The 25,426-nt window shown below is 42.6% G+C and overlaps 2 protein-coding genes across 4 annotated transcripts in view; one reads left to right on the forward strand and one right to left on the reverse strand.

Moving 5' to 3' along the window:
* Positions 1 to 25,426, forward strand: part of NIPSNAP1 (nipsnap homolog 1) — a 173,113-nt gene that overhangs the window by 65,863 nt on the left and 81,824 nt on the right. The window lies entirely within an intron of this gene.
* The window catches only part of NF2 (NF2, moesin-ezrin-radixin like (MERLIN) tumor suppressor), a 100,030-nt gene that overhangs the window by 40,356 nt on the left and 34,248 nt on the right, over positions 1 to 25,426 (reverse strand). For all 3 annotated transcript variants that reach the window (XM_050806810.1, XM_050806811.1, XM_050806812.1), the window contains exons 2-7: positions 20,245 to 20,370; positions 17,910 to 18,032; positions 15,156 to 15,239; positions 4,279 to 4,347; positions 3,329 to 3,411; positions 396 to 471 (exon numbers count right to left, since the gene is read on the reverse strand). In XM_050806810.1, coding sequence (XP_050662767.1) covers positions 396 to 471; positions 3,329 to 3,411; positions 4,279 to 4,347; positions 15,156 to 15,239; positions 17,910 to 18,032; positions 20,245 to 20,370 — 561 coding nt within the window. The remainder of the gene's footprint in view (positions 1 to 395; positions 472 to 3,328; positions 3,412 to 4,278; positions 4,348 to 15,155; positions 15,240 to 17,909; positions 18,033 to 20,244; positions 20,371 to 25,426) is intronic.

The following is a 25,426-nucleotide window of genomic DNA, read 5'->3' on the forward strand; positions in this document are numbered from 1 at the left end:
AAAGGCAGATCTACTCTCCTAGTGCCTGGGGCCGGGGTGGGGGTGCAGGGGGTTGTTGTATGGGGGAGGGGGAAAGTACTTACCGGTGTTCCCTGTGGACTGAGATCTCACAGAGCCAGAAATAATCAAATCTTACACTCAGAGCATTCAAACAGGTTTCTGCTGAGAGCAGAATCAGGTCTAAGTCCCCCAAGGCTCAAGTGACACTTAATTACCTATGATCTAACTGAAGTCCAAAAATAGAAAGTTAGGCACTAAGACCTATCTTTCCTTCCTCTTTTCTTCTTTACCATAGAACCATGAAAGAGTCTATCACCTTGGAATGAAGAAGTAACCGTTTTAGCAGTCTGGCCCTCATTCTACTACACAAGGAGCTCAGAGAGGTTTCAACACACCCGGATTGCAAAGTAGTTCACACCATACATCTCCAGGTCCTGAGCTATCTTCAGATATTCCATTTCAGCTTCATCCCTGTGGGGAGAATGGAAGACACTGTCATCGGAGCTAAGTGAGATGGGTGGAGAGTGGGTGGGCACCAAACCAGGCATTCTGGCCCTGCCATTCCTCTAGAGCCACGTCGCTGCCAGAAGACAAAAGCCACAGCAGATACCAGCAAAGCTCTGCCTGGCCCTGAGTCTATTAAACACACTGAGGTCGAGCAGAATTTCCCATCCCCATCAAAAGAGAGTCAGAGAACAGACTCATCACGGTGTTTCTTGGCCTTAGTTTCCCACCTTGCCCTTGGTAAACAGTAAACTCATCTCAAGTAATTCAAGAAGAGTATGCGGTATGTTACCTTTTACCCTCAAACAGATTTGGGTGTTTGAATTTTATTTTATTTTATTTTATTTATTTATTTTTTTTTTTTTGAGACGGAGTCTCGCTGTGTCTCCCAGGCTGGAGTGCAGTGGCGTGATCTCGGCTCACTGCAAGCTCCGCCTCCCGGGTTCAAGCCATTCTCCCGCCTCAGCCTCCCAAGTAGCTGAGACTACAGGCGCCCGCCACCACGCCCGGCTAGTTTTTTGTATTTTTAGTAGAGACGGGGTTTCACCATGTTAGCCAGGATAGTCTCGATCTCCTGACCTCGTGATCTACCCGCCTCGGCCTCCCAAAGTGCTGGGATTACAGGCTTGAGCCACCGCGCCCGGCCTGAATTTTATTTAAGTTCTTGCTTTTCCTTTGTGTACTTTCTTTACCTGGAAGGTTTTGGAAGTGAAACAGCTCTCTCTCTCTGCAAGCTTCCTGAGCATTGTTGGAGGTTAGGGCAAGAGTTATCTGGGTTGTAAAACCCAAGTCAGATCACCTTCATCTAAGTTATAATTTAAAGTAAGCTATTGAAGTAGCAATAACTTGCAGAAAACTCTCAAACAGGTATCATACTGAAATATTTTAACTCAAGTCTTCCTATGACCTTGTCCTCTTCCTTCTCTCTCCAATCTCCAAATGCTCTCAAGTGAATATTAAAAATCCATCCTGAGAGAACGCCAAGTGTTGGTGAACAGGTGGAGAAATCAGAAATCACACACGTTGATGTAAATTGGTACAATTACTTTGGGAAATTGACACTATTGTAATAGCAAAAACCAGGAGACAACCCAACAACCTAAATGTCCATCATTAGTAGAATGAATAAATAATTTGTAGTATACTAATACAGTGGAAGTCTATACAGCAATGAAAATGAAAAAACTATTGCCACATGCCACAAACCCATATCTGACGATATGATGTTGAGTAAAAGGAGACACAAAAAACAGAATACAAAGTTTAAAATGGGCAACACCAATCTGGAATTAAAAATCAGGAGACTGGTTACCTTTGGGGAGGAAGAAAGGGGAATTGGGGGTGGGAAGACAAAGGTTATTTCTTCCTCCGGTGTTACATGGTGTTTTCACCTTACGATAATTGATCAAGTTGTACACTTATAATTTGTCTACTTTTCCATATGCATGTTGCACTTAAGTTTAAAAAAAAAAAAGTGTTAGGAAACTGATTTGAAGAAGAGAAAAAAAAAGTTGAAGGCTAATGAAAACATGATCAATTCCTAATCAAGGGAATGACAATTCTAACATGAGATAAAAGTTTTCACTTTTTAGATGACAAAAATTAGATTGATAAAAACAAGTGTTGAGGATAGACTGGGGTGGGGGGTGGGACACTCTCATAACACTTCTCGACAGGCATGTATAAACAGGTACAGCCTTTTTGGAGAACAATTTGGTGGTACCTGTCAAAATGCAAAATGCTCACATCCTTTGACCTAACAACCCTTGTTTTAAAGAATATATCCTCAGAACTACTCATACAATTGTATAAAAATAGAAGATTGTGCACTGCAGAAATTTCTGTAAAAGTGAAAAACCTACAGATACTCAAATGCCATCAATAAAGGGATGGATGCAAAAGCAATGGGATAGCCATACAATAGAATTCTTAAAATTAAGGGTGGGCACAGAGGCTCAGCTCACGCCTCTAATCCCAGCACTTTGGGAGGCTGAGGTGGGCGAATTGCTTTGAGCCCAGGAGTTCAAGACCAGCTTGGGCAACATGGTGAAACCCCATCTCTACTAAAAACAGAAAAGTTAGCTGGGCATGGTGGCATGTGCCTGTAGCGCCAGTTACTGGGGGCGCTGAGGCAGGTTTGCTTGAACCCAGGAGGTTAAGGCTGCAGTGAGCTGAGATGGCGCCACTGCATTTCAGCCTGGACAGCAGAGCAAGACTCTGTCTCAAAAAAAAAAATAAAAAATATTAAAATTAAACTTAATTACCGGGCCAGGCACGGTGGCTCATGCCTGTAATCCCAGCACTTTGGGAGGTGGAGGTGGGCGGATCACCTGAGGTCGGGAGTTCGAGACCAGCCTGAACAACATGGAGAAATCCTGTCTCTACTAAAAATACAAAATTAGCCAGGCATGGTGGCTCATGCCTGTAATCTCAGCTACTTGGGAGGCTGAGGCAGGAGAATCGCTTGAATCCGGGAGGCAGAGGTTGCGGTGAGCCGATATTACATCATTGTATTCCAGCCTGGGCAACAAGAGTAAAACTCCGTCTCAAAAAAAAAAAAAAAAAAGTAAACTTAATTACCAATGAGTACAGGTCTATATATCTTGATAGGCAGTACACATACCTACTTTATGTCACACGTACTAGAAAAGGACACACACAAAACTGAAGACCAAGGTTACTCCCAGCTCTCCCTTTTTCTTTTATAGACTTCAGTACTGCATTTTGTTCAACAAGCATGCCCTAGTTTTGCAGTTCTTTAAGGCAAAAAATGAAAATAAAAAAGCCCATAAAGGAATGTAAACCAACAATGAATGGGCCTCACCTGGCTCGGCCTCGGTGCTCTGCGTACCAGGCAGTAATTCTCTCCTCCCACATTTCCGGAGTCATCTGATACAGATTTATTACCTACCAAAAAACAGAGCAAAATAAAAAACCTACACATGAAGTAAATTTGGTATTTTTGCCACTTTTATAATTATGCATCATTTTTACAAAACAGTAAAGCTATTTTTAAAAAGCTACACCCAGGGAGACAGTCACACACAAAGAGGGCGTGTAAATAAGGCACCATATTATTGGAGGAGCAACTCAAGAAAGTTGCATGATAACTCAGACCTAGGTGCATCCCTAATCTGGCAGTGCCCCTGTTCCCTGCCTGGGTGGTACATCCCAGAGACCACCTCTGACAGCGGAGCTCAGTCAGAAGCAATGCTTACTCTTCTCAGACCTTCACATGCTCAGAAGCCATCGAGGGACAGGTAGAGGCAGCAAGAGGTGAGGAACGGGCCTTTATTACCCAGTGACAGATGAGTGGGGCTATAAAATCGGCAGGAGCAAAAGTGAGGGCGGGCCTGCGTCTGTGGCTAATGAATAAGATGAACAACGCTGAGGATTAAAAACCACAATGCCCACCCCTACCTCATCTCCTCTATCCACCTCTCATCACTGCAAACAGCTCAATTCCCCGAGCTGAATACACTCTGCTCCAGCCTACTCTTTGGGAATCAATGATGCTCAACTGCATTTAAAAAACAACCATGCTAGAAAAAACATTTACAGGCCATGCTACTCCTGGTGACCCCAAACTAACTCCACAAACCTTTGCTTTTTAATATTCTTAACAGAGATCCCACACTCTTCACTGGAGATTATAAAATATTTATTAAAATTAAATTGCTATGTACTTCCAATATTCCTTCAAGTCCTTTGGTTAGCTTTCTTTTAGACCACATATCTGCTATGTCTTCCCGAAAAGGGAAGGTAATCTCTTACCCTTTTTGGAAGCAATTCCTCTTGGGCCAAAAATCCCCGCTTGTGAACACTGGGGTCATAGTCGCCATACTGGAAAGAAGAAAGGGAGAGCAGGCGATTGAGATTCTAAAGACAATTGCCATTTCTGAAAAGAGCTGGACCAATCTCATTCCCTCCCAGCTCCAGGGAGCAATTCAATTCCGATGACAAGTCAAGATTTCAACCTTGCTAGTTTGTTATCCTTGAATGAAAATACAAAGCTGATTATATCTATGAACAGAGTTGCATAATCCTGTAAGGGATGGATGGGTGATGTGCTAATAAGAATGTGACATTTGTATGGAAATGTGGGCATGTTTTCTAACCCTCAAAGAAAGCAGTCACTTCCAAAACAGTAGCTTTTCAATTAAAACACCAAATCATAACTGTGAAAGTTGTGATTAGCAACATATGATAAGAGTCCTACCTATACATTCTTCTAAGTGACTGGTAATTGGAGCCCATTACTAGGGGGATCCAGGAATAATGCAGGCAGTATTTTTAATACCTTTCACTCAAATCTCTGAAAAATACTTTGGAAAAATCTGATGACAACACTGCCATTCCTATTGTACAGACAAAGAAGTGAGTAAAAGGTTAATTGATCTTCCTAAAGCTACAGAGAAGTCACTAATGGGGTTGGAAATAGGCCCTGCATTTTAATTTATCCCTCTGGGGACAATGACTTGGACATTTATTCTCTGATTTAAAAAAAAAAAAAAACTCCTTTCTTTCCTAGAAAACTCAAGTCTGATCAGGAAATAAATGTTAAAGAATGTTTAAAAAGAAACTAACTGAAACATACAGTAGAATATAAAATCAAAGCCTATCTCTTATAAATCAGCATACAGTGGCTCTTCGTTTTACCAAAAACAACAAAGCTCAGTACTTCAGTAAAATCTTCTATAAACATTTATTCTCTTAGCCACCAACAGTGAAAAAACAAAGGATCAGGCACAAGGCTGCTGGTTCTATATACCACCAAATTTCTAATTATTTCATTCTGTCCTTTCATTCTCAAAAAGCCTCAAGTTAAGATTTCTGGTGTGTTCTCCAAATGAAGTGGCCTAAAACTATAGACACAGGAGTGAAAGAAGATATTCATCATTAACTTTAAATCATGCCTCATTCCCATATCACCTTAACTGTAAAAGTCCCGTGAATTAATATTTCTTTTGAATCTCATAATTATCTTTCAAGTAGCAGAATTGTATTGCATTATTTTTTTGAATCTTAAGGGAATTAATTTGTCAATTTTTTTCTTTTTTTTTGAGACAGTCTCACTCTGTCACCCAGGCTGGAGTGCAATGGCACGATCTCAGCTCACCACAACCTCCACCTCCCAGGTTAAAGCGGTTCTCCTGCTTCAGTCTTCTGAGTAGCTGGGATTACAGGCACACGCCACCACGCCGGGTTAATTTCTGTACTTTTAGTAGAGATGGGGTTTCACCATGTTGGCCAGGCTGGTCTCGAGCTTCTGACCTTGGGATCTACCCACCTTGGCCTCCCAAAGTGCTGAGATTACAGGCGTGAGCCACCGCATCTGACCTAATTTGTCAAATTTAAACATTTTAAATATGCCACAGTTTTTGTAACACAGTTTAGGCATTTCTTCATTTAAAAAACTAGGCTGGGCACCATGGCTCATGCCTGTAATCCTAGGACTTTGGGAGGCCAAAATGGGAGAATCACTTGAGCCCAGGGGTTAAGGCTGCAGTGAGCTGTGATTGTGCCACTACACTCCAGCCTGAGTGACAGTGGAAGACCCTGTCTATAAAAACAAAAATGGCCGGGCGCGGTGGCTCAAGCCTGTAATCCCAGCACTTTGGGAGGCTGAGACAGGTGGATCACGAGGTCAGGAGATCGAGATCATCCTGGCTAACACGGTGAAACCCCGTCTCTACTAAAAAATACAAAAAACTAGCCGGGCGAGGTGGCGGGCGCCTGTAGTCCCAGCTACTTGGGAGGCTGAGGCAGGAGAATGGCGTAAACCCGGAGGCGGAGCTTGCAGTGAGCTGAGATCTGGCCACTGCACTCCAGCCTGGGCGATAGAGCGAGACACCACCTCAAAAATAATAATAATAATAATAATAACTTAGAAATTATAAATGAAAGGCCTTGGTATCTCTCTGCTTCTGGGAGGCTCAGAGACGTGATGTAGTAAGTCGTAACTGTACTAAGCTTTAACAGTACTCCCTGCAAGGCAGCTGTAGAGTGAGGGTAGGAGCCTGGCTCTGCAGGCAGGCTGCCTAAGGTTTTATCCTACATCTTTCACATAGTAGCTATGTGACCCTGGAAATTTTTGTGTCTCAGCTTTCTCATCTGTAAAACAGGAATAATAGTATTTATCTTGCAGGACTCTTACAGGGATTGAATTAAATAAGACCAGCAAAGTTTTTAAAACTATGCTTGGCCGGGCGCGGTGGCTCACACCTGTAATCCCAGCACTTTTGGGAGACCTAAGCAGGTAGATCACCTGAGGTTGAGAGTTTGAGACCAACCTGACCAAATGGAGAAACCCTGTCTCTACTAAAAATACAAAATTAGCCAGGCGTGGTGGTACATGCCTGTAATCCCAGCTACTTGGGAGGCTGAGGCAGAAGAATCACTTGAACCTGGGAGGCGGAGGTTGCAGTGAGCCAAGATCATGCCATTGCACTCCAGCCTAGGCAACAAGAGCGAAACTCCATCTCAAAAAATAATAATAATAAAAATAATAAAATAAAATAAATAAAACTATGCTTGATACATACAACCTGATGTCCAAAAGATCTCAGGTCTCTCCAAATCTGTCTTCTTATTTGTCAGATGAGAGTACTGGCCTTAGAGGATCTTGAAGGGAAGTGGGGGGGTGCTGGAGTACCCCTTCTGAGGGCTTGAGTAAGGCATCCTCTCTCTAAGCCTCAACTTCCTCATCTGTAGAGTGAGGGTCATAAGAGCATCTGCCTTACAGGGGATGATGAGGATGAAGTAAAACAATACACACAGGTAAGCATTTAGCACAGCACATGGCTCGTGGTGAAAGTCAGGTATTATTATTATTGCCATCCTCTGCATTACTTATGACAACATTGATCATTGTTTGCCTCCTGGATTTCTGAAAGGGTAGGATGCTAAAGAAAGCCCTGTTAGTTGCATCTGCAAATCTCTCAATAGTGCTGACCAAGCTCTAATGCAAAAGCAAGCAGATATGCAAAGCTAAAGTTGTAAATTCAGGTTCCAAAGGCATGCAAGATTAACAATCCCCATTACTCTACCAAGCTCTCAGCTAGTCCACTGATCAAATACATCACATTCGAGCAATGCAGAGGTGGCAAAGACCCTGCTGAAAGAACTTCTCCACTGGATTAACTCCGCTTCCAACATTAAAGCCACCTTGATGTATGTGTCTGCTCTTAAATGTCCCTTTAAACAACAAGGGAAGAAAAAAATCCTGAAGTTGTGGTAGGGTAGCTGGTGAATATAAAAGAAAGTCATACCACTCCAGGGATGGAGATGGCTGCTCCTCATCCTTTTATGTAACAGATGCATTCTGATAATGTAACTGGGGTGAATTTACTGGGAAGCTAGGGAAGCTTGGACTTCAGGTCTCTGCACTTTCATAGGCCTGCACCTAATTTGGTACTCTTGCATTGAAGACACTCCCCTAAATTATTAAAATTCAGACCCAGAAAACCTGGACCTACTCCTGACATAAACTAATTGAATTTAAATTCAAGGAGTTTACCATTTAAAAGACTTGTGGAGCCAATACTTAGGTTAAATGGAGCCTCTATCTGGATATGAAATAATTTCCTCTGTCTATAACTATGAGAAATGAAATAAAATGCTCTGAGTAGGATTTCAAAAGCATGAAGGTTAGATTACTACATGTATAGAAAAAAGACAGACCCCCTACCTACTATACCCACACACCAGTCAATAAATTCTTAAACCTACAAACAAAAATCCATAAAAATACCAGAAAACATAACAGAGTATGGATATAATAATGGTTGGTAAAGGCATTTTAAAGGTCACTCAAAACATACAAAGAAAAAGATTGACCAGTCTGATATGTAAAATAGACAAAAGGTTGGTAACCTGTAATACATGGAACGTCTACAAATCAATCAGAAAAAGATAAACAGGTTGAGTGCAGTGGCTCATGCCTGTAATCCCAGCACTTTCGGAGGCCAAGGCGGGTGGATCACCTGAGATCAGCAACTTCAGACCAGTCTGGCCAACATGGTGAAACCCCATCTGTACTAAAAATAAAAAAATTAGCTGGGCGTGGTTGTGCATGCCTATAGTCCCAGCTGAGGCAGAAGGATCACTTGAACCTGGGAAAGGAAGAAAGGAAGAAAGAAAAGAAAAGGAAAGAAAGGGAGGGAAAGGAGGGAAGGAGGAAAGGAAGAAGGGAGGGAGGGAGGGAGGGAGGGAGGGAAGGAAGGAAGGAAGGAAGGAGGAGGAAGGAAGGAAGGAAGGAAGGAAGGAAGGAAGGAAGGAAGGAAGGAAGGAAGGAAGGAAGGAAGGAAGGAAGGAAAGAAGGAAAGAAGGAAGGCAGGCAGGCAGGCAGGCAGGCAGGCGAGAGAAAGAAAAAAAGAAAGAAAGAGAAAGAAAGAAGGAAAGAAGGAAAGAAGAAAAGAAACAAACAATACAATAGAAGGCAAGTCACAAACGGTTGATTCACAGAACAAAGAAATACAAATGGCCAGTAAGTTTATGAAAAGATGTTCAGTCCCAATAGCAATCAAGGAAGTGCAAATTTAAAAAAATATTTTTCTATCAATTAGCAAAAATTTTAAAGACTGATAGTATCTCCTGTTGGAAAGGATGTGGAAAAACAGGTATTCTCACACACTGTTATTGAAAGTTAAATCATGACATCACTTTTGGAGGGTGATCTGGCTGTATCTATTTAAATTTTTTATTGAGACAAAATTTATATACATAAATTTACCACATTAAGTATACAATTCAGTGTTTTTTAGTATATTCAGAATGTTGTGCAACCATCACCACTACCTAATTCCAGAACATTTCCATTACCCCAAAAAGAAATCCTGTACCCACTGGCCATCACTCCTAATTTCGTTTTTTAACCTTTGTAAGTTGTAATTTAATTTTTAATTTTTAATTTTTGTGGGTACATAGTAGGTATATATATATTTGCAGGGTATATGAGATGTTTTGATACAGGTGGGCAATGTGAAATAATCACATCATGGAGAATGGGTGTCCATCCCCTCAAGCATTTATCCTTTGTGTTACAAACAATCCAATTACATTCTTGGAGTTATTTTTAAGTGTACAATTATTATTGATTATAGCCACCCTGTTGTGCTATCAAATAGTAGGTCTTACTCATTTTTTTTTTTTTTTTTTGGACCAGTGGCTCCTTTTTTATTTTCATTTTTCAGACAGAGTCTCACTCTGTCACCCTAGGCTGGAGCGCAGGGGTGCAATCTCAGCTCACTGCAACCTCTGCTTCCCGGGTTCAACTGATTCTCGTGCCTCAGCCTCCCTAGTAGCTAGATTACAGGCATATGCCACCACACCTGGCTAATTTTTGTGTATATATATATATATTTTTTTTTTTTTGAGACGGAGTCTCGCTCTGTCGCCGGGCTGGAGTGCAGTGGCCGGACCTCAGCTCACTGCAAGCTCCGCCTCCCAGGTTCCCGCCATTCTCCTGCCTCAGCCTCCCGAGTAGCTGGGACCACAGGCGCCCGCCACCTCGCCCGGCTAGTTTTTTTTTGTATTTTTAGTAGAGACGGGGTTTCACCGTATTAGCCAGGATGATCTCGATCTCCTGACCTCGTGATCCGCCCGTCTCGGCCTCCCAAAGTGCTGGGATTACAGGCTTGAGCCACCGCACCCGGCCATTTTTGTATATTTTTTAGTAGAGATGGAGTTTCGCTATGTTGGCCAAGCTGGTCTCAAGCTCCTGGCCTCAAGTGATCCACCCGCTTCAGCCTCCCAAACTTTGGGATTACAGGCATGAGCCACCGTGCCTGGCCAATACCAGTCACTCCTAATTTCCTCCTTCTCCCCTCCCCTGGCAACCACTAAATCTACTATCTGTCTCTATGGATTTGCCTGTTCTGGACATTTCATATACAGGTAAGTGGAAGCATAAAGTATGTGGCCTTTTGTGTCTGGCTTTTTTTTTTGTTTCACATTACTTACATTTTAAATTATCTTATTCTTTTTTTTTACATTACATGTGAGATGAAACATCTTTTTGTATTTATGACCATTCTTGTTTTCTCTTCTATAAAGTGCCTGTTCATGCCTTGTTCATAGCATTTGTCTTTTTCTTATCAATTTAAGATTTTTTTTATATTTGGGTTCACTTCTTTTGTCAACCTCCTATGTAATTCTTCTTCTAGACACCTACCTTTTTACATTTTTTAACTTTATTTATTTATTTATTTATTTTTGAGGTGCAGTCTCACTTCATTGCCCAGGCTGGAGTGCAGTGGTGTGATCTTGGTTCTCTGCAACCTCTGCTTCCTGGATTCAAGCAATTCTTCTGCCTCAGTCTCCCAAGTAGCTGGGACTACAGGTGCCCACCACTGCACCCAGCTATCTTTTATATGTATGTATATATGTATGCATTTATTTTTGTAGGCACCTACCTTAAGGGGAAAAAGCATTTGCACATGTACATAAGGAATCACGTAAAAGGATCTTCATTTCAGCACTGTTTATATAATAGGGAAAAAGTAGAAAGAAACTCCCTCAGAAGGGGAACAGATAAACTAAGTATATTTATCAGTGGTTACCATACGGCAGTTAAAATCAATGAGCTACATCTATATACACAACATGGATACATCTCAAAGTAGATGCTAAGTGGGAGAAAAAATATCATTCTGTAAAAGGATATGGAAAAAAGGGATATGCAGAGTATAGCACCATCTAATCAACTTTTTATCTCCTGGATATTTTTATATCAGTCAGCCCCCATCCAACCAACCACCTGAAGTGTGAACCTAATATTCTCTCACCAGGGCAACTATCACAGCCTTCTAATGGGTCTCCCTGTTTCCAAAGTTGTCTCACTCCAATCTGTCCATCACACAGCCACTACAGGCTCTATCTAAAATATAAACCCTTCACTGCATCACCCACAGGATAAAGTTAAGACCTTTTATGATCTGATTTCCTGCATACCTCTCCAGACTCAACTCTTGCCACTCTCTACCTATACTTTACACATACTCAATTTTCTAACTCAATTGCACTTTGGTACTCTGTCCCTGATTTGCATTAAAGAGTACGAAGAAACTAAGCTTCCCCTCCCACAATTCTTTTCTCTCTTCTGATCACTAGGAGTCTGCATGCAGCAACACAAGATTCACATATTATATGCCATTCTCTCCCAAAGTCATTTTTAATAAGAACACATTTCCAACACCAAATGGTCAATATACAATCCAACAGGTGACTTAAACACTGCAAGATGGTTTAGTGTGTCATGTGATTGCACCAAAAAAACCCTGCCTACATTTTTTTTTTTTTTTTTTTTGAGATGGAGTCTCACTCTGTTGCCTAGGCTGGAGGTCAATGGCGCAATCTCAGCTCACTGTAGTCTCCGCCTCCCAGGTTTAAGCAATTCTCCTGTCTCAGCCTCCCAAGTAGCTGGAACTACAAGTACACACCACCACACCTCACTAATTTTTGTATTTTTAGTAGAGATGAGTTTTCACCATATTGGTCAGGCTGATCTGGAACTCCTGACCACGGGTGATCCATCCGCCTTGGCCTCCCAAAGTGCTGGGATTATAGGTGTGAGCCACTATGCCGGTCCCTGCCTACATTTTTTATTCAAGTATAACTCAAATATGGTTCTTGTTAACTGAACCATGTGATTAGTATTTGTATTTATACTTTGAGGGTAATTGTTTCTTTATGCTTTGGAATTAACTGTGTCTATATCATTCCAACAGCTGAAATACTGTAATGAATACGTTTGTGCATAATTACATTCCATGTGTTAATGAGCTCAATTCGCTTTCCCTTCCACACTTCTAAAGTTCCTTTCTGTTTCAGAAGGTTGTGGAAGAAAACAAGCTGAATATAATGGAAGGAACCAGTATGACTTACTGAAAAACTTAGACAAATGTGATCATATAAATGAAACTAGCCTTTAGTGAAAGGCAGGGCTTGCTACCCAAAGACCTCCCTCACGCTAGACAGTGAGAGGCAAGTGCAATGTGCTAACTTAGGCAGCCTGGACACCAGGGTTCCCATCCCAGCTCCACTCATTCCATTTGGCCTGAAATCCTCTCCATCGAGAAGTGGGCTATAAATTTCATCAAAATAGGCTTAACATAAAAGTATTGTGAGTTTGGACAAATCACAAATTCCTTTCTGAGCCTTATATTCCTCATCTGCAAAACAGGCATAATACTCTCAAGCCTTGGCTTTCGGAAAGACTACACTGAGTGCCATACAAAATATTCATTTGTATTGCTTTGGTAAAACTAGAAAACACTATGGGCAAGTGAGATCTTATTAATATTATAATCAGATATCCTTTAACTATTAATCAGCAGTCCTAGAAACTGGAAGCATGTCATAGTAAGCCTTAGTTTCCCAAATGAAGACTTTAAGCCATAGATTACCTTTATTTGTAAGATCCTTAAAATTTACACCGGAAAAAATAGCTAGAACATCCTCCTCCATGTGAGCCACATATGTTGTCTGTGAATCACTTTCATCTCCAAATTAGTAGGATCCAAATTAGCAGGGCTTTCCTACAGTGAAATCTGTTTAAGCAAACATCTGCTGGTTCCCTGAAAAGTGATTTTTTTCTACAGGTGGCCTTTGAATTTGTGGCCCAAAAATCCATGGAAAGAAAATATAGCCTTTGAGATGGAAGCCCTTCAAAGAGAGGTGGTGTCCTTGAGAGCCCGGGTCTACTCTCACTGGGGAGAAAGTGTGTGAAAAGGAACTCAACTCCAGGCTAGGAAGTGCTCGGATTTAATCAAAGTGCCAATGACTGCTTCATCACTGTCGGGGTGATACTGATTGAAAGGACACATTTTTCCTCTTGCTAATATTCTTGATCAAAGCATAAAAGGAAGCATATGTTTTAGTTGAATGAGGGCCCATTTTCTGTTTTCTCAATTACTCATTTTTCAGGGAAGTAGAATATGGGAGGCACAAAATGCAATCCCAAAGCCATGAATTCCGCCCTTCTGCCCTTAGCTTTGCCCAAGATTGTCTGAATGACCTTGGGCAAATCACTGACGGCAGATACTTGCTTTAGTGCCTGCCTATGAGACGGTCAACTACTCCCATGCTCCCTCCCCACCCCGGGCCTGGTGAATACTCAGCAAATATTACATGAGCCACCAAATGATTAAATTGACTTTAGTGCTTCTGTTGGTCTGACCAGCACATATAGCCTTTTTCCCCCTACAAATGACAGTTACTTCCTGGCTTTCATCTGAAATTGCATTAATCTACCCCAAAAAGTGAGCTAAGAGTATTTTATTAATTTTTCTAACCGTATAGGGAAATGACTTCATGAACACCTATAATTAAAAAGAAAAATAAGTGAAAAGATTATGTTTTAAAATCACACAAGTAAGGCTAGGCACGGTGACTCACACCTGTAATCCCAGCACTTTGGGAGGCCAAGGTAGAAAGATCACTTGAGCTCAGGAGTTTGAGACCAGCCTGGGCAACATAGTGAGACCTCATCTCTATAAAAATAAAAATAAAACATAAATAAAATAAAATCACACAAGTAATCAAGGAGTCCCAATTCTGGGGACAACATCTTGTGCTCTGGTGAAAGGCAGGGAGCAGGGAAACCAAGAGAAGGTGATATATGACTGAAGTGAAAAATCTGAGGGACATGAAACACCCTGGCTGACTCTCTCATTGGTCTTGTTTAAAAAAAAAAAAAAAATGTCTAGGCCGGGCGCGGTGGCTCACGCCTGTAATCCCAGCACTTTGGGAGGCCGAGGTGGGCAGATCATGAGGTCAGGAGATCGAGACCATCCTGGCTAACACGGTGAAACCCCGTCTCTATGAAAAATACAAAAAATGAGCTGGGTGTGGTGGTGGGCACCTGTAGTCCCAGCTTCTTGGGAGGCTGAGGCAGGGGAATGGTGGGAACCCAGGAGGCGGAGCTTGCAGTGAGCTGAGATTGCGCCACTGCACTCCAGCCAGGGTGACAGAGTGAGACTCCGTCTGGTGGGGGGGAGGGGGAAAAAAAAGGTCTACAGTGGTTTAATGGAAGTCAACGATTTTCAGCTAACCAGACAGCTCAATTGGGCCTGGTGGGCCACAGCACCTGCAGTGCTCAGCCACATGAACAGCTAGCATGTCAATCAGGGGCAGATGAAGCAGGGCATTCTCTTGAGGGTGTAGTGTAGTGTCACACAGGGCAGCCGGTTCACAAATGAGTTTGGAGCGAGGACCTGGGCCTTTCTGACTTAAAGGCCATGTTTGGCTAAAACTGGAGACCACAAATTCATTTTTCCTGGCTAATAGAAAGGTTGTACCACATGGTTGAGTTTATGGTAAAAAGAAAAAAGGTTTGTCCAGTAAATGTCATAAACCACATGTACATAATGAGATTACACAGAAAATTCATCTTGCTGAATGAATTCACTTAGAATGAATTCTAATTCATTAGAATGATACTTATAATTTGTGCACATCACACACACACACGATCATACAAACACTGGAACAGCGACAGTGGTTCTCCCAAGTCCACAAGTCCCATAACATCTCACTTTCTGGGGCAAGTCTCTCTGAAGTACAGAAAACCCAAAGAAAGACAAGATAGGAGTGATCCCATAACCCAAATTAACCCCCAGGAAGAATACATTTTCCTTCTTTGAGCCTACCTTGGCCTGGACGGCGTAAGAAGCCAGGAGCACAGAAGCCTCGGGAGGGCAGTAGATCTTTTCATCTAAAATCTGCTTCTTTACCTGAAAGGAGCAACAAGGGGGACATGATACTGTGTGCGTGGAAGTGAGGTGTATAGGCTGATCACAACAGATGGCTGCACGGCATTCTAATGAGGGCTGCCAGAGCAGCCTGTTAATAATTTTCTGACAAAGGGTACAATATTTTTTTACTGATGCAGACAGGTGGAGAGTTCAGTCACAGAAGTTACTGGTATGACGGCTACGCATAAAAACCCCCTTACCTCTTCTCTTCATGATCAATGCTGAAGAGTAAAAATGGTCTCTGTAGTTACAATAGAGGCTGTGTGACAGAGCACCATGAACCCAAGAAGTGTCAAGAGCAGCTCTGGGGGTGACTGCAGCCTCAGTCCCTTTGAATACACATGGTCCCAGAGGAAATGGATCTACTTTTAAGTATTAACACAAGACAAAAGTCACCAAGGCCACTGAGTTATGACTGCAGAAAAAAACCATCACTCTCAACATGCTGCTCTAAGGGAAAAGGAAGCAATAAAATTTGATCGATTCAACTTTTAAGTACACGTGAGGTCCAGGAAATATAATTCTTAAGCCATAATGTTGAATTAACATATTTCATTGCACTTGATTTTCTTAGAATGGTGCAACTTGGCATGTTCCAGACACAGAAGCAAGACAACGGCATGACGTGGTAGGGGGGACATTGAAATAAACACAACAGGAAAGCCAGCTCTCCTCTCACAGATATCAACAGTCACCGGATTCATAAAAGCAGTAAATTTTGCCTTGCTCAGTCATAAAAATGCCTTAACATTTCAGTATAGGGAAAATCAAGCCAAAGTCACACAAGAGACAGGCAGTGCTTCCAAGTGCTTACAAGAAAGCCATTTCTACAACATTAGGACATTCTGGGACCTAGGAGATGGTTATGTGCTTTCGTTCAAACACAAAAATTCTTCTCAGGTTTTAAAAGCGATTTTACATTCTTAAGAGAGAAAATGAAACCTGAGATGTTTCTGAAGCAGTGAAACTTTCTAATCCCTTGGTTTCATTTCCAAAGAGAGGGGGAAAAAAGCAACACTATAGAAAAACTGAAAGAGTGTCCCTTTTTTTTTTTTTTTGAGAAGGAGTTTCGCCCTTGTTGCCCAGGCTGGAGTGCAATGGTGCGATCTCAGCTCACTGCAACCTCCACCTCCTGAGTTCAAGCGATTCTCCTGTCTCAATCTCCCGAGTAGCTGGGATTACAGGCGTGTGCCACCGTGCCCGGCTAATTTTGTATTTTTAGTAAGGACGGGGTTTCTCCAAGTTGGTCAGGGTGGTCTCAAACTCCTGACCTCAGATATCTGCCCGCCTTGGCTTCCCAAAGTGTTGGGATTACAGGCGTGAGCCACCACGCCCAGCCTAAGAATGTCCCTTTGATTTGAAAACATCTGAAATAAATTTGTCACCTCTTTTGCGTGCGCACGCACACACACACACACCCCCCAGACCTTTTTAAAAAAGAATTTAGGGGGTCTTATTATATTTAACTTAATATTTGCTAAACACAATATACTGAGGCTGAAATTAATTACAGGAGGGCTATGTGACAGACTACCCATCTATCTCTGGGAAATCACGTAATTAACGCCCCTACTGCCATCTTTTACATTACTGAAACCTTTGAGCACACAAATAGCCCCCGTGCCAATCACTGAAACTGGCCATGAAACTGGGGGGCCACTCTGACCTGCAGTAAGAACATAAGTGAAACTGATAAGGTTTTCATCCTCAGACCAGTTCCCCTCCCTGTGCCTCTGAATGGTCAACTTGTAATTATGAATTTCCTAATTTCTTCAATTCGGTTGGACAATTACTTATGGAATGCCTACTGTGCACTTAATGAGCCTTGCCTTTAAGGGGCTTACAATCTAATGAGGAAGTAAGGAAGAAACAGGACAATTAAGGACACAGCATAGCATGAAGCATGATGTCTGAAGTACCACATATGGGGGACAAACTGAGTGTCACTAGAACTCTGAAGTTTTCTCTTTTTTTTTTTAGACAGAGTCTCACTCTGTCACCCAGGCTGGAGTGAAGTGGCTCAATTTTGGTTCACTGCAACCTATGCCTCCTGGGTTCAAGTGATTCTCCTGCCTCAGCCTCCTGAGTAGCTGGGATTACAGGCATGGGCCATCACGCCTGGCTAATTTTTGTATTTTTAGTAGAGATGGGGTTTCACTATGTTGGTCAGGCTGGTCTCGAACTCCTGACCTCATGATCCGCCCACCTCAGCTTCCCAAAGTGCTGGGATTACAGGCATGAGCCACCATGCCCGGCTGAAGTTCTCTCTTAATGAGAGCAGATTTTAAACTTTCGGAAGAACTACTGCTTTATACGACTCTCTCTTTAGCCTTCCTTTGAAACGATTGAGTACTTTTAAGTTAGCTAGAAGAAAACAGGATCCATTTTCAAGGAGATTTTAAGTTAGGTAGCTACTTGTATCCATTCTTCACCATCACACCTTCACAATTTCATCTGACACCAATTTTCATCACTCAAGTATAGTTCTGTTCTGAAGACTTTTTTCCATTACAGAACCAAAGAAGCTGACTTTCCAGAGGTAGAATATTTTTGCAATACAAAGGTGTTTGTGGTCAACTCTGAGGCCAACTCTGCAACCATTCCTGGGCAAGTTCTCTCAGAACTGGGGGGTAGCCTGGACTGATGTACCTGCAAGAAGAATAAATGTTGTGTGATCTCCTGAACCAGCTCCTCTTCGGCATTCTCAGGATAAAATTTGGCCAGGAAGTGAAAGGTGACTGGTTCTTCCTTTGAAACATCATGATCCAGTACCTGCAGAATTGCAGAGCAAAAGACAAACACACTATATTGGCACTTCTTCCTCCTGTGCTACCCTCAAAGAAGCTTTTGCAAGGTGTGCATTAAATTCTTTTCCCACTAAATTTATCACATTTCCTGAAAGTTGTGATTCTACAGTTTGAAGCATTCACAAAGTCATAAAGAGGTAATATTCACTTCCCATGGTGTTTCTGAAACAAATTAATCAATAGCCCCAAGAAGTGAGCAGAGCTAGGATTAAGGCATAAATGTTCTCAGGGCCACAGAATAGTTAAAAACTAGAAATTTATCACTCAGTAGTCTTGGGCACTGTCCTTTATAGTAGGTGGAAGGTTTTTTAATTATCTGAAGTAGTGGAATCTTCCTTTATTCTTTTTTCTTGCTGCCTACTGCCAATATTTAGGTCCAGGTTAGAATACGGCTTAGAGGGCCGGGCCGGTAGCTCACACCTATAATCCCAGCACTCTGGGAGGCCGAAGCGGGTGGATCACTTAAGGTCAGGAGTTCAAGACCAGCCTAGCCAATACGGTGAAATCCCGCCTCTACTAAAAATACAAAAGAATTAGCCAGGTGTGGTGGTGGAAGCCTGTAATTCCAGCTACTCAGGAGGCTGAGGCAGGAGAATCTCTTGAACCCGGAAGGTGGAGGTTGCAGTGAGCCGAGATTGCGCCATTGCACTCTAGCCTGGGCAACAAGAGCAAAACTCTGTCTTAAAAAAAAAAAAGAATACAGCTTAGAGATGATGAACTAGATCATTATGAAATCATCTAAACATTAACTGAGCAACAGAAGCAAAATGTGTCCATCATAGCAACCCTTTGTTTCAAGGAACCTCCAGAGATGCCCCACAAAATACTTGAAGCACAGTCTGTAAACCACTGCCTTTAATCTTCTAACAATTCCATTCACCCCTGTAAAGCTTGAACCGTCTGCTCTCCAGAGTGAATTTCAAGACACAAACATGCCATGTGACAGGCTACAAGGCTCCATTAACATCTGTCGTAATGTATTTCCCTTGAGCAGCAAGTTCCATGGCTCCTGGTGCCCCCAATCTAATATCCATTTGGCCTACACTCAGCTATGATTAAAATTCACTTTGCTAAGAATCATGAAAAATATACAAAAAGTTTTGCTGTCTTTGACACATAACTCTCCATGCTCCTGCCCAAATTCTAGATGGCAATGCCAAGGAGATTCAAAATCTGGTCTATGATACCCTCACTGACAATGGCCCCCAGTGGCACTTAGATGCTCATGATTATTGGGAATTACCATTGAACTTACAACCAGCAGGGATTCTAACGTGATGATTTAGATTACTGTGTACATATGTGAACACAATTTGAACACTTAAGCTTTGAGTCAAACTGGTAAAAAAAAAAAAAAAAAAAAATAGAAAGCCTTCATTATTTATCATGTTCAGGTAGGCAACTGAGGGGGCATCATTTGGAGTAAGAATTAGACATTGACTTACTTTGAAGTTCAGGTGTCTTTTAGGAGTTACTGACAAAAGCATACAGTGCTACTCCCTACCTGCTTTTCATGGCTAGGTAGGCAGGTCAGTAAGCAAGTGTATCTCTGTGTGAATATATGAACCCATGCAGAGGGCAGTTCCCTTAGGCAATATTCATTTCCAAGCCACATTAAAATTGCCAGGAGCCCAGCTTGCTTTGCCATGCTTCAGAAGCCCCAGAGAATCCTGAGGACAAAACGGACATTCTTTCACCCTGGGGACCAGGCACTCTCTATTCCTTAGATAATATTAATGATTAATTCATGTCAGACTATGGTGTTTCTCAAAAAGACTTTTAAAAATTTCCTAAAGAACACAAGCCCCAATACTCTCCAAAAGACACAAATTGGTTATTTTTAAGTATAAGAAGATAACAGTAATTTTTATTCATAAAGTTTTTATTCATAAACTGAAAGGCATAAAGCCAGAAGGTATCAGGCTGGTAACAATGGGTAAAAAAGCCAGGGCCAGCAGCAGTCTAATCCTGGTAACTTCTGCTTGCCCAGGAGAGCCTGCGAGGAGTAGGAAACCAGTAGCATCTCCAGGTCCTGCTTTCTGCATGACTTAATTCAGGAATGTGCCCCCTTCTCCATTACACAGTTACAGCGCCCCAGTGATGAGCCAGGCGCCTGCTCAGGGAAAAACTGGAAAGCACACGTCAGCCCCACCAGTTTCATCGAGATCTAGCCCAACCTTCTTGTCCATTTTGAGCCAGGCCACTGTGTCCTTGATTGTGTACTGCAGTCCAAAGAACCAGGTTTCTCGGAGCCCCAGAGTCCGGCACACCAAATCAAAGAGGTCCTTCCCTTTCCACTTCATCTGCAATAACAAACCAATGGGGAAGGACACTGTGAGCAAAAATCATAATCCACTTGCACAAAAACCTTTTCTCTGCACTCTCCCACTCTCAGATTCCAAAACGTGGGGATGATACTACGACAGCTGATGAGGACTGAATTCCTAAATAATTTTAAAGCTTCCTTCACAAACCCATGAGTGGGAAAATACCAATTAGAGCTTAATGGCTTAATCACTGCAAAGCATACACAATACATCCCTTGGACAGTTCCTTACGGATTTTAACATCCCCAAAGCTGCTAATTGAGGAAAGCTGGTAAATAAGCATCCTCATTTAGGAGAGTCTAGCCTCTTGAGTTAACTTGAAGAGATGGCTAGCTTCTAGGGACATTCATTGCCTTGAAATTTTGTTGATTTTTTTTTTAAATCATTATTTTGCCCTTGATAAAAGGCTAATATTCCTTTAAATAAGACTGGTTTTACTACAAGTTTTTTTTTTTTTAATATAAAGAAATTACAATCAAAGTCGTAAATCATTGAGAAAAAGAACCATGAGAGACCAGATAGTCCAATCACAGGTCTCTCCTATCAAGGATGCCTAACTGAGGCCAAAGGGGAAGCTACTCACCCAGTCACCCAGAGCAATTTCAAACTCCTGGTATCTAAATCCAGGTGGTGAACAGATACCAATATACTGTAGTGTGTTTATCCTATAGCCTCACTTTCAAAAGAACCTGAAGCAATGGCTACTAAACTCTTCTCAGCTATTCCATCTGCTATGTGGAAAAGCAAGTTCAATGTCTTAAGGGAAGAGAATGGCCGGCAGCTTAGTAAATGTTGCCACCTAGTGGTTTTCAAGTTAAACCACCTAGGATGTTCCCACACAACCCCTTAGTTGCTGCTTGCCCCCTCCTTGCCCCAACCACCACTAAATATCAGATGGACATTCAAATACAAACTCGAGTGCGTTAGGATCATATGAGATGCATCACAGAAATGGTGGTCATGAAAGAGTAATCTTTCAACAGACATGGGAAAAAGGAGACCACTCAACTGCGGAAGCATCCATCCCTTCCTGCCCTCATTAGAAATCTCCACTCAAAGTCTTGGTACACTGAAGATGTCTAATGAAAAGGAATGAAAAAAATTCTTAGGCAGCCGGGCGGTGGTTCACGCCTGTAATCCCAGCATTTTGGGAGGCTGAGGTGGGCGGATCATGAGGTCAGGAGATCGAGACAATCCTGGCCAACATGGTGAAACCCTGTCTCTAGTAAAATACAAAAAATTAGTAGGCGTGGTAGCGCACGCCTGTAGTCCCAGCTACTTGGGAGGCTGAAGCAGCGGAATCGCTCGAACCCGGGAGACAGAGATGGCGGTGAGCCGAGACTGCGCCAACTGCACTCCAGTCTGGCGACAAAGCAAGACTCCATCTCAAAAGAAAAAAAAATTATTAGGGTATAGAGACTTGCTATAAAACCAAGAAGGGAAAAATAAATTAGACCTCTAATACCTGATTGGTTTTTGCTAAAACCTGATTCTACAGGGAAGTTTTCAAGTAGGCTTTTTATTTTTAACACATATGAATGGACAGTGGGTTCTCTACAAGGTACTCAACAGGAAATCCCATTCCTTCTCCTGTGTTTGCAGTCAAAGTCAAGCAAAGCAGCAACCTAGATGGAAGAATATCAGGACCGCAGCAGACAAGTAGTTGAGATGCATACTGGTTTTTATCTTTTAGCAGCGCCGTTTCTCCTACCCTTCAGCTTCTGCCCTGTCTCCTCCCTGACTATAGTGGGGCCACTGCAACACTATAAAAATTGAGATCTTTAGGGATTATTTTGAGAAGAATAAAAGAAAATGATGAGTTTTATTTTTAACAGATGATCTCCCTCCTTTTTAAGGCTGAGTAATGGGCACATCCATTTCCCGGTCTGACAATAGGACAAAGGGCTTTTTAATTCACCAAAAGTTTTAATTTCTATAGGCAGATTTCACTGAAGCAATGTTATTTTGGGAAACTAGAAGCTTCAGGATGCTGATTATCCTCTTGTCTCTATTTTAAGGCAGCTCTAGTATATAAATTATAAATGACTACCTTACTACAAGATAATGTAACATTAAAGAACAGGCATTAACTTGGAAAAGTTAAACACCCCAGGGTTGAGAAGATCAAGGTAACGATTCCCAATCTGCCGTAACTCATGTTCATGGCGGGGCCGGGCTTTGGCAAGATGGGGCTGTCTGCAAGGGTGGTGTGCAGTGCATAGACACAAAAGCTGCCACGGGAATGATGAGTGAATTTCCTGACTTGGGAGTTTAAATTCTCCAGCATAAAATTGTGTTAATGCGGTTTTCCTGTATTCTCTTCTACCTGGTTTTTAAAATGCAAAACTGTCTTTGTTGAATGCAAAAAGACAATGTACTTGTCCCCCTTGGCACTTGCAACACAGTGAGGAGAAGTGCATCAACTCTGACACCAATTCAGAATGCCCTACTTAGATTTTTAACTTTGACACAAAGGATCGTAGACTGTCAAGAGTTGGAAATGAGCATGAGCAATTACCTAAGGCAGACTCATCCCGTTTTTGTGCAAATAAGGAAACTGAGTCACAGGATTCTTTGCCAGCTGACAAAGCACACAATGGCCTTTTTCATGGTGATCTAACATAGGCAAACCACAGACCCTAGAGTGCCTCTTTTCCTGTTCTGTGGGGTCCCTTTGTTCTTGCTGTCCAGCACTCCCCAGACACCTTTTCCAGTAAGTAACTAGTGTTTGAAACAAAATCCATTCTCAGAAGAGTCAAATATTGCTCATTTACAGCTCAATGTGAATTAAGCCTCTGTTACCACCCACTTAGTCTTTCAACAAGGATTATAGAGCACACTCTACATGCCAACCAATGTTAGACACTGATGCTACAAAATGGTGGAAGCAGTGTTTTCCAGGAGAAATAGGCAAGACCTAGGTCAGAGAAGGCTTTAAAGAGCAAATGAGAGTTAGATGCAGGAGAGAAGGAAGTAAGTATTTTTCAAAAGTCATGCTTTCTACAGGAAACTGCTAGTCATCTGGTAGAACTGAAACAGACAGGAGGTACATGGCGGGAATGGGGCTCCATGTGGGACCAGGTGGCTCGACTTCAGCCAAAAGCCACGAAGTCTTTGAAGGCCTTTGGGCAGAGGAGTCATAGGCTCCAATCTGCATCCTGGATGGGCTCTGACAACAGGCTGGTGTATGCGTTGAAGGAAAGGTGCCCTGGATCAAGAAGGCCAGAAAGTAGGCCAATCCCTGACATAAGGAAGGCAGTAGAAGGGAGAGAAGGCTGCCTGAGAAATGGAAAAGAGGCAGAGTCACAGAACAGGTGCCTGAACAGGACCAGAGGAGACAGAATTAAGAGGGACACCTGTGTGTCTGGCTTGAGTACCAGGTGGTTCCACTAAAGGAGAGATGGAATCAAGGAGAAGCAGCAAATCTGGCAGGGATAGACAAGCAATTAAGTTTTAGACAAGATGAGTGAAGGTGCCTGAGGAAACCAAGTAAAGACAGCCAAACATATTTGATTTAAAGCCCTAATTCCACTTATAAAATAAAATGTTGTCTTTAAGCAATTAAGAAGTGTTCCTGGCCGGGCGCGGTGGCTCAAACCTGTAATCCCAGCACTTTGGGAGGCCGAGACGGGCGGATCACAAGGTCAGGAGATCGAGACTATCCTGGCTAACCCAGTGAAACCCTGTCTCTACTAAAAAATACAAAAAACTAGCCGGGCAAGGTGGCGGGTGCCTGTAGTCCCAGCTACTCGGGAGGCTGAGGCAGGAGAATGGCGTAGACCCGGGAGGCGGAGCTTGCAGTGAGCTGAGATCTGGCCACTGCACTCCAGCCTGGGCCACAGAGCGAGACTCCATCTCAAAAAAAAAAAAAAAAAAAAAAAAAAGAAGTGTTCCTGTTTGGTTACATCTAACTTCAACATGTTGTTACCTACATCAGGTTCCACTTTTCAACAAGCCCTTCCCCAAATGCATGAGGTTTGCTCAGTCTTCCTAATTTGGGTTTCTACTTCCTTAAAAAACAAGCACCATTGCAGGCGGATCACGAGGTCAGGAGATCGAGACTATCTTGGCTAACACGGTGAAACCCCGTCTCTACTAAAAATACAAAAAACTAGCCTGGTGTGGTGGCGGGCACCTGTAGTCCCAGCTACTCGGGAGGCTGAGGCAGGAGAATGGTGTGAACCCAGAAGGCAGAGCTTGCAGTGAGCCGAGATCATGCCACTGCATTCCAGCCTGGGCGACAGACTGAGACTCTGTCTCAAAAAAAAAATAAAAAACAAGCACCATTGGTCACAGTTGCTCTGGGTGGTTCTCAGGTCACCCTGGGGAAAGAGGTCTTGGGGTGTGGACGGGGCGTCCAGGTGTCGGCCAACTTGCCAGAATATGACCAAGCTCATCTTCAGTGTCATCACTTGTTCACTACACCATGCTGATGCTGTGAAGTGACTCACTGTCCTCTGAACATCTCCTGAGACTGTAGGTGCCTCAGCACAAGGGCAGTATTAGTCCTCTTTCTGCTCCCCACAGTGCCCAGGCAACTGTGTACATACAAGACATGGCAAACAATGGCTGTCCACAGGATGGACTTGACTACTTCAAAAACTCAAAATTCAAAGACTTAAAGCCAGTTAACTCCCGCTCACCCACTTCTTCCACAAATAGTGAACACACACATTGTGTCCAAGCACTGCCCAAGGTGCAGGGGACAAATAGAGAATAAGAAACAAGTCTCTACTCTCAACGGACTAGGATATGAACTGGCTGGGAACAGATAATCACCCCCTTCACTGCACACATAAAACCCCAGGAGTGGGCTTTCAGCACTACAACACTTGTGAGTGCCACCACAGGGACACTCAGGGGCTGTGGGAACCTCCTATCCTAGACGGGTAGGGAAATGACATCTAAACTGGTTCCTGGTAGAAAAGAGGAACCAAGTGAAGACTAGGCTTGGGGAAGGAGGAGCAAGCAGGTAAGTATGTTCCAGGCAGAGGGAATAGCATATGCACAGGTCTAGAGGCAAAAAAAGAGG

The sequence above is a fragment of the Macaca thibetana genome, chromosome 10, assembly GCF_024542745.1.
Source record: "Macaca thibetana thibetana isolate TM-01 chromosome 10, ASM2454274v1, whole genome shotgun sequence".
Taxonomy (NCBI): domain Eukaryota; kingdom Metazoa; phylum Chordata; class Mammalia; order Primates; family Cercopithecidae; genus Macaca; species Macaca thibetana.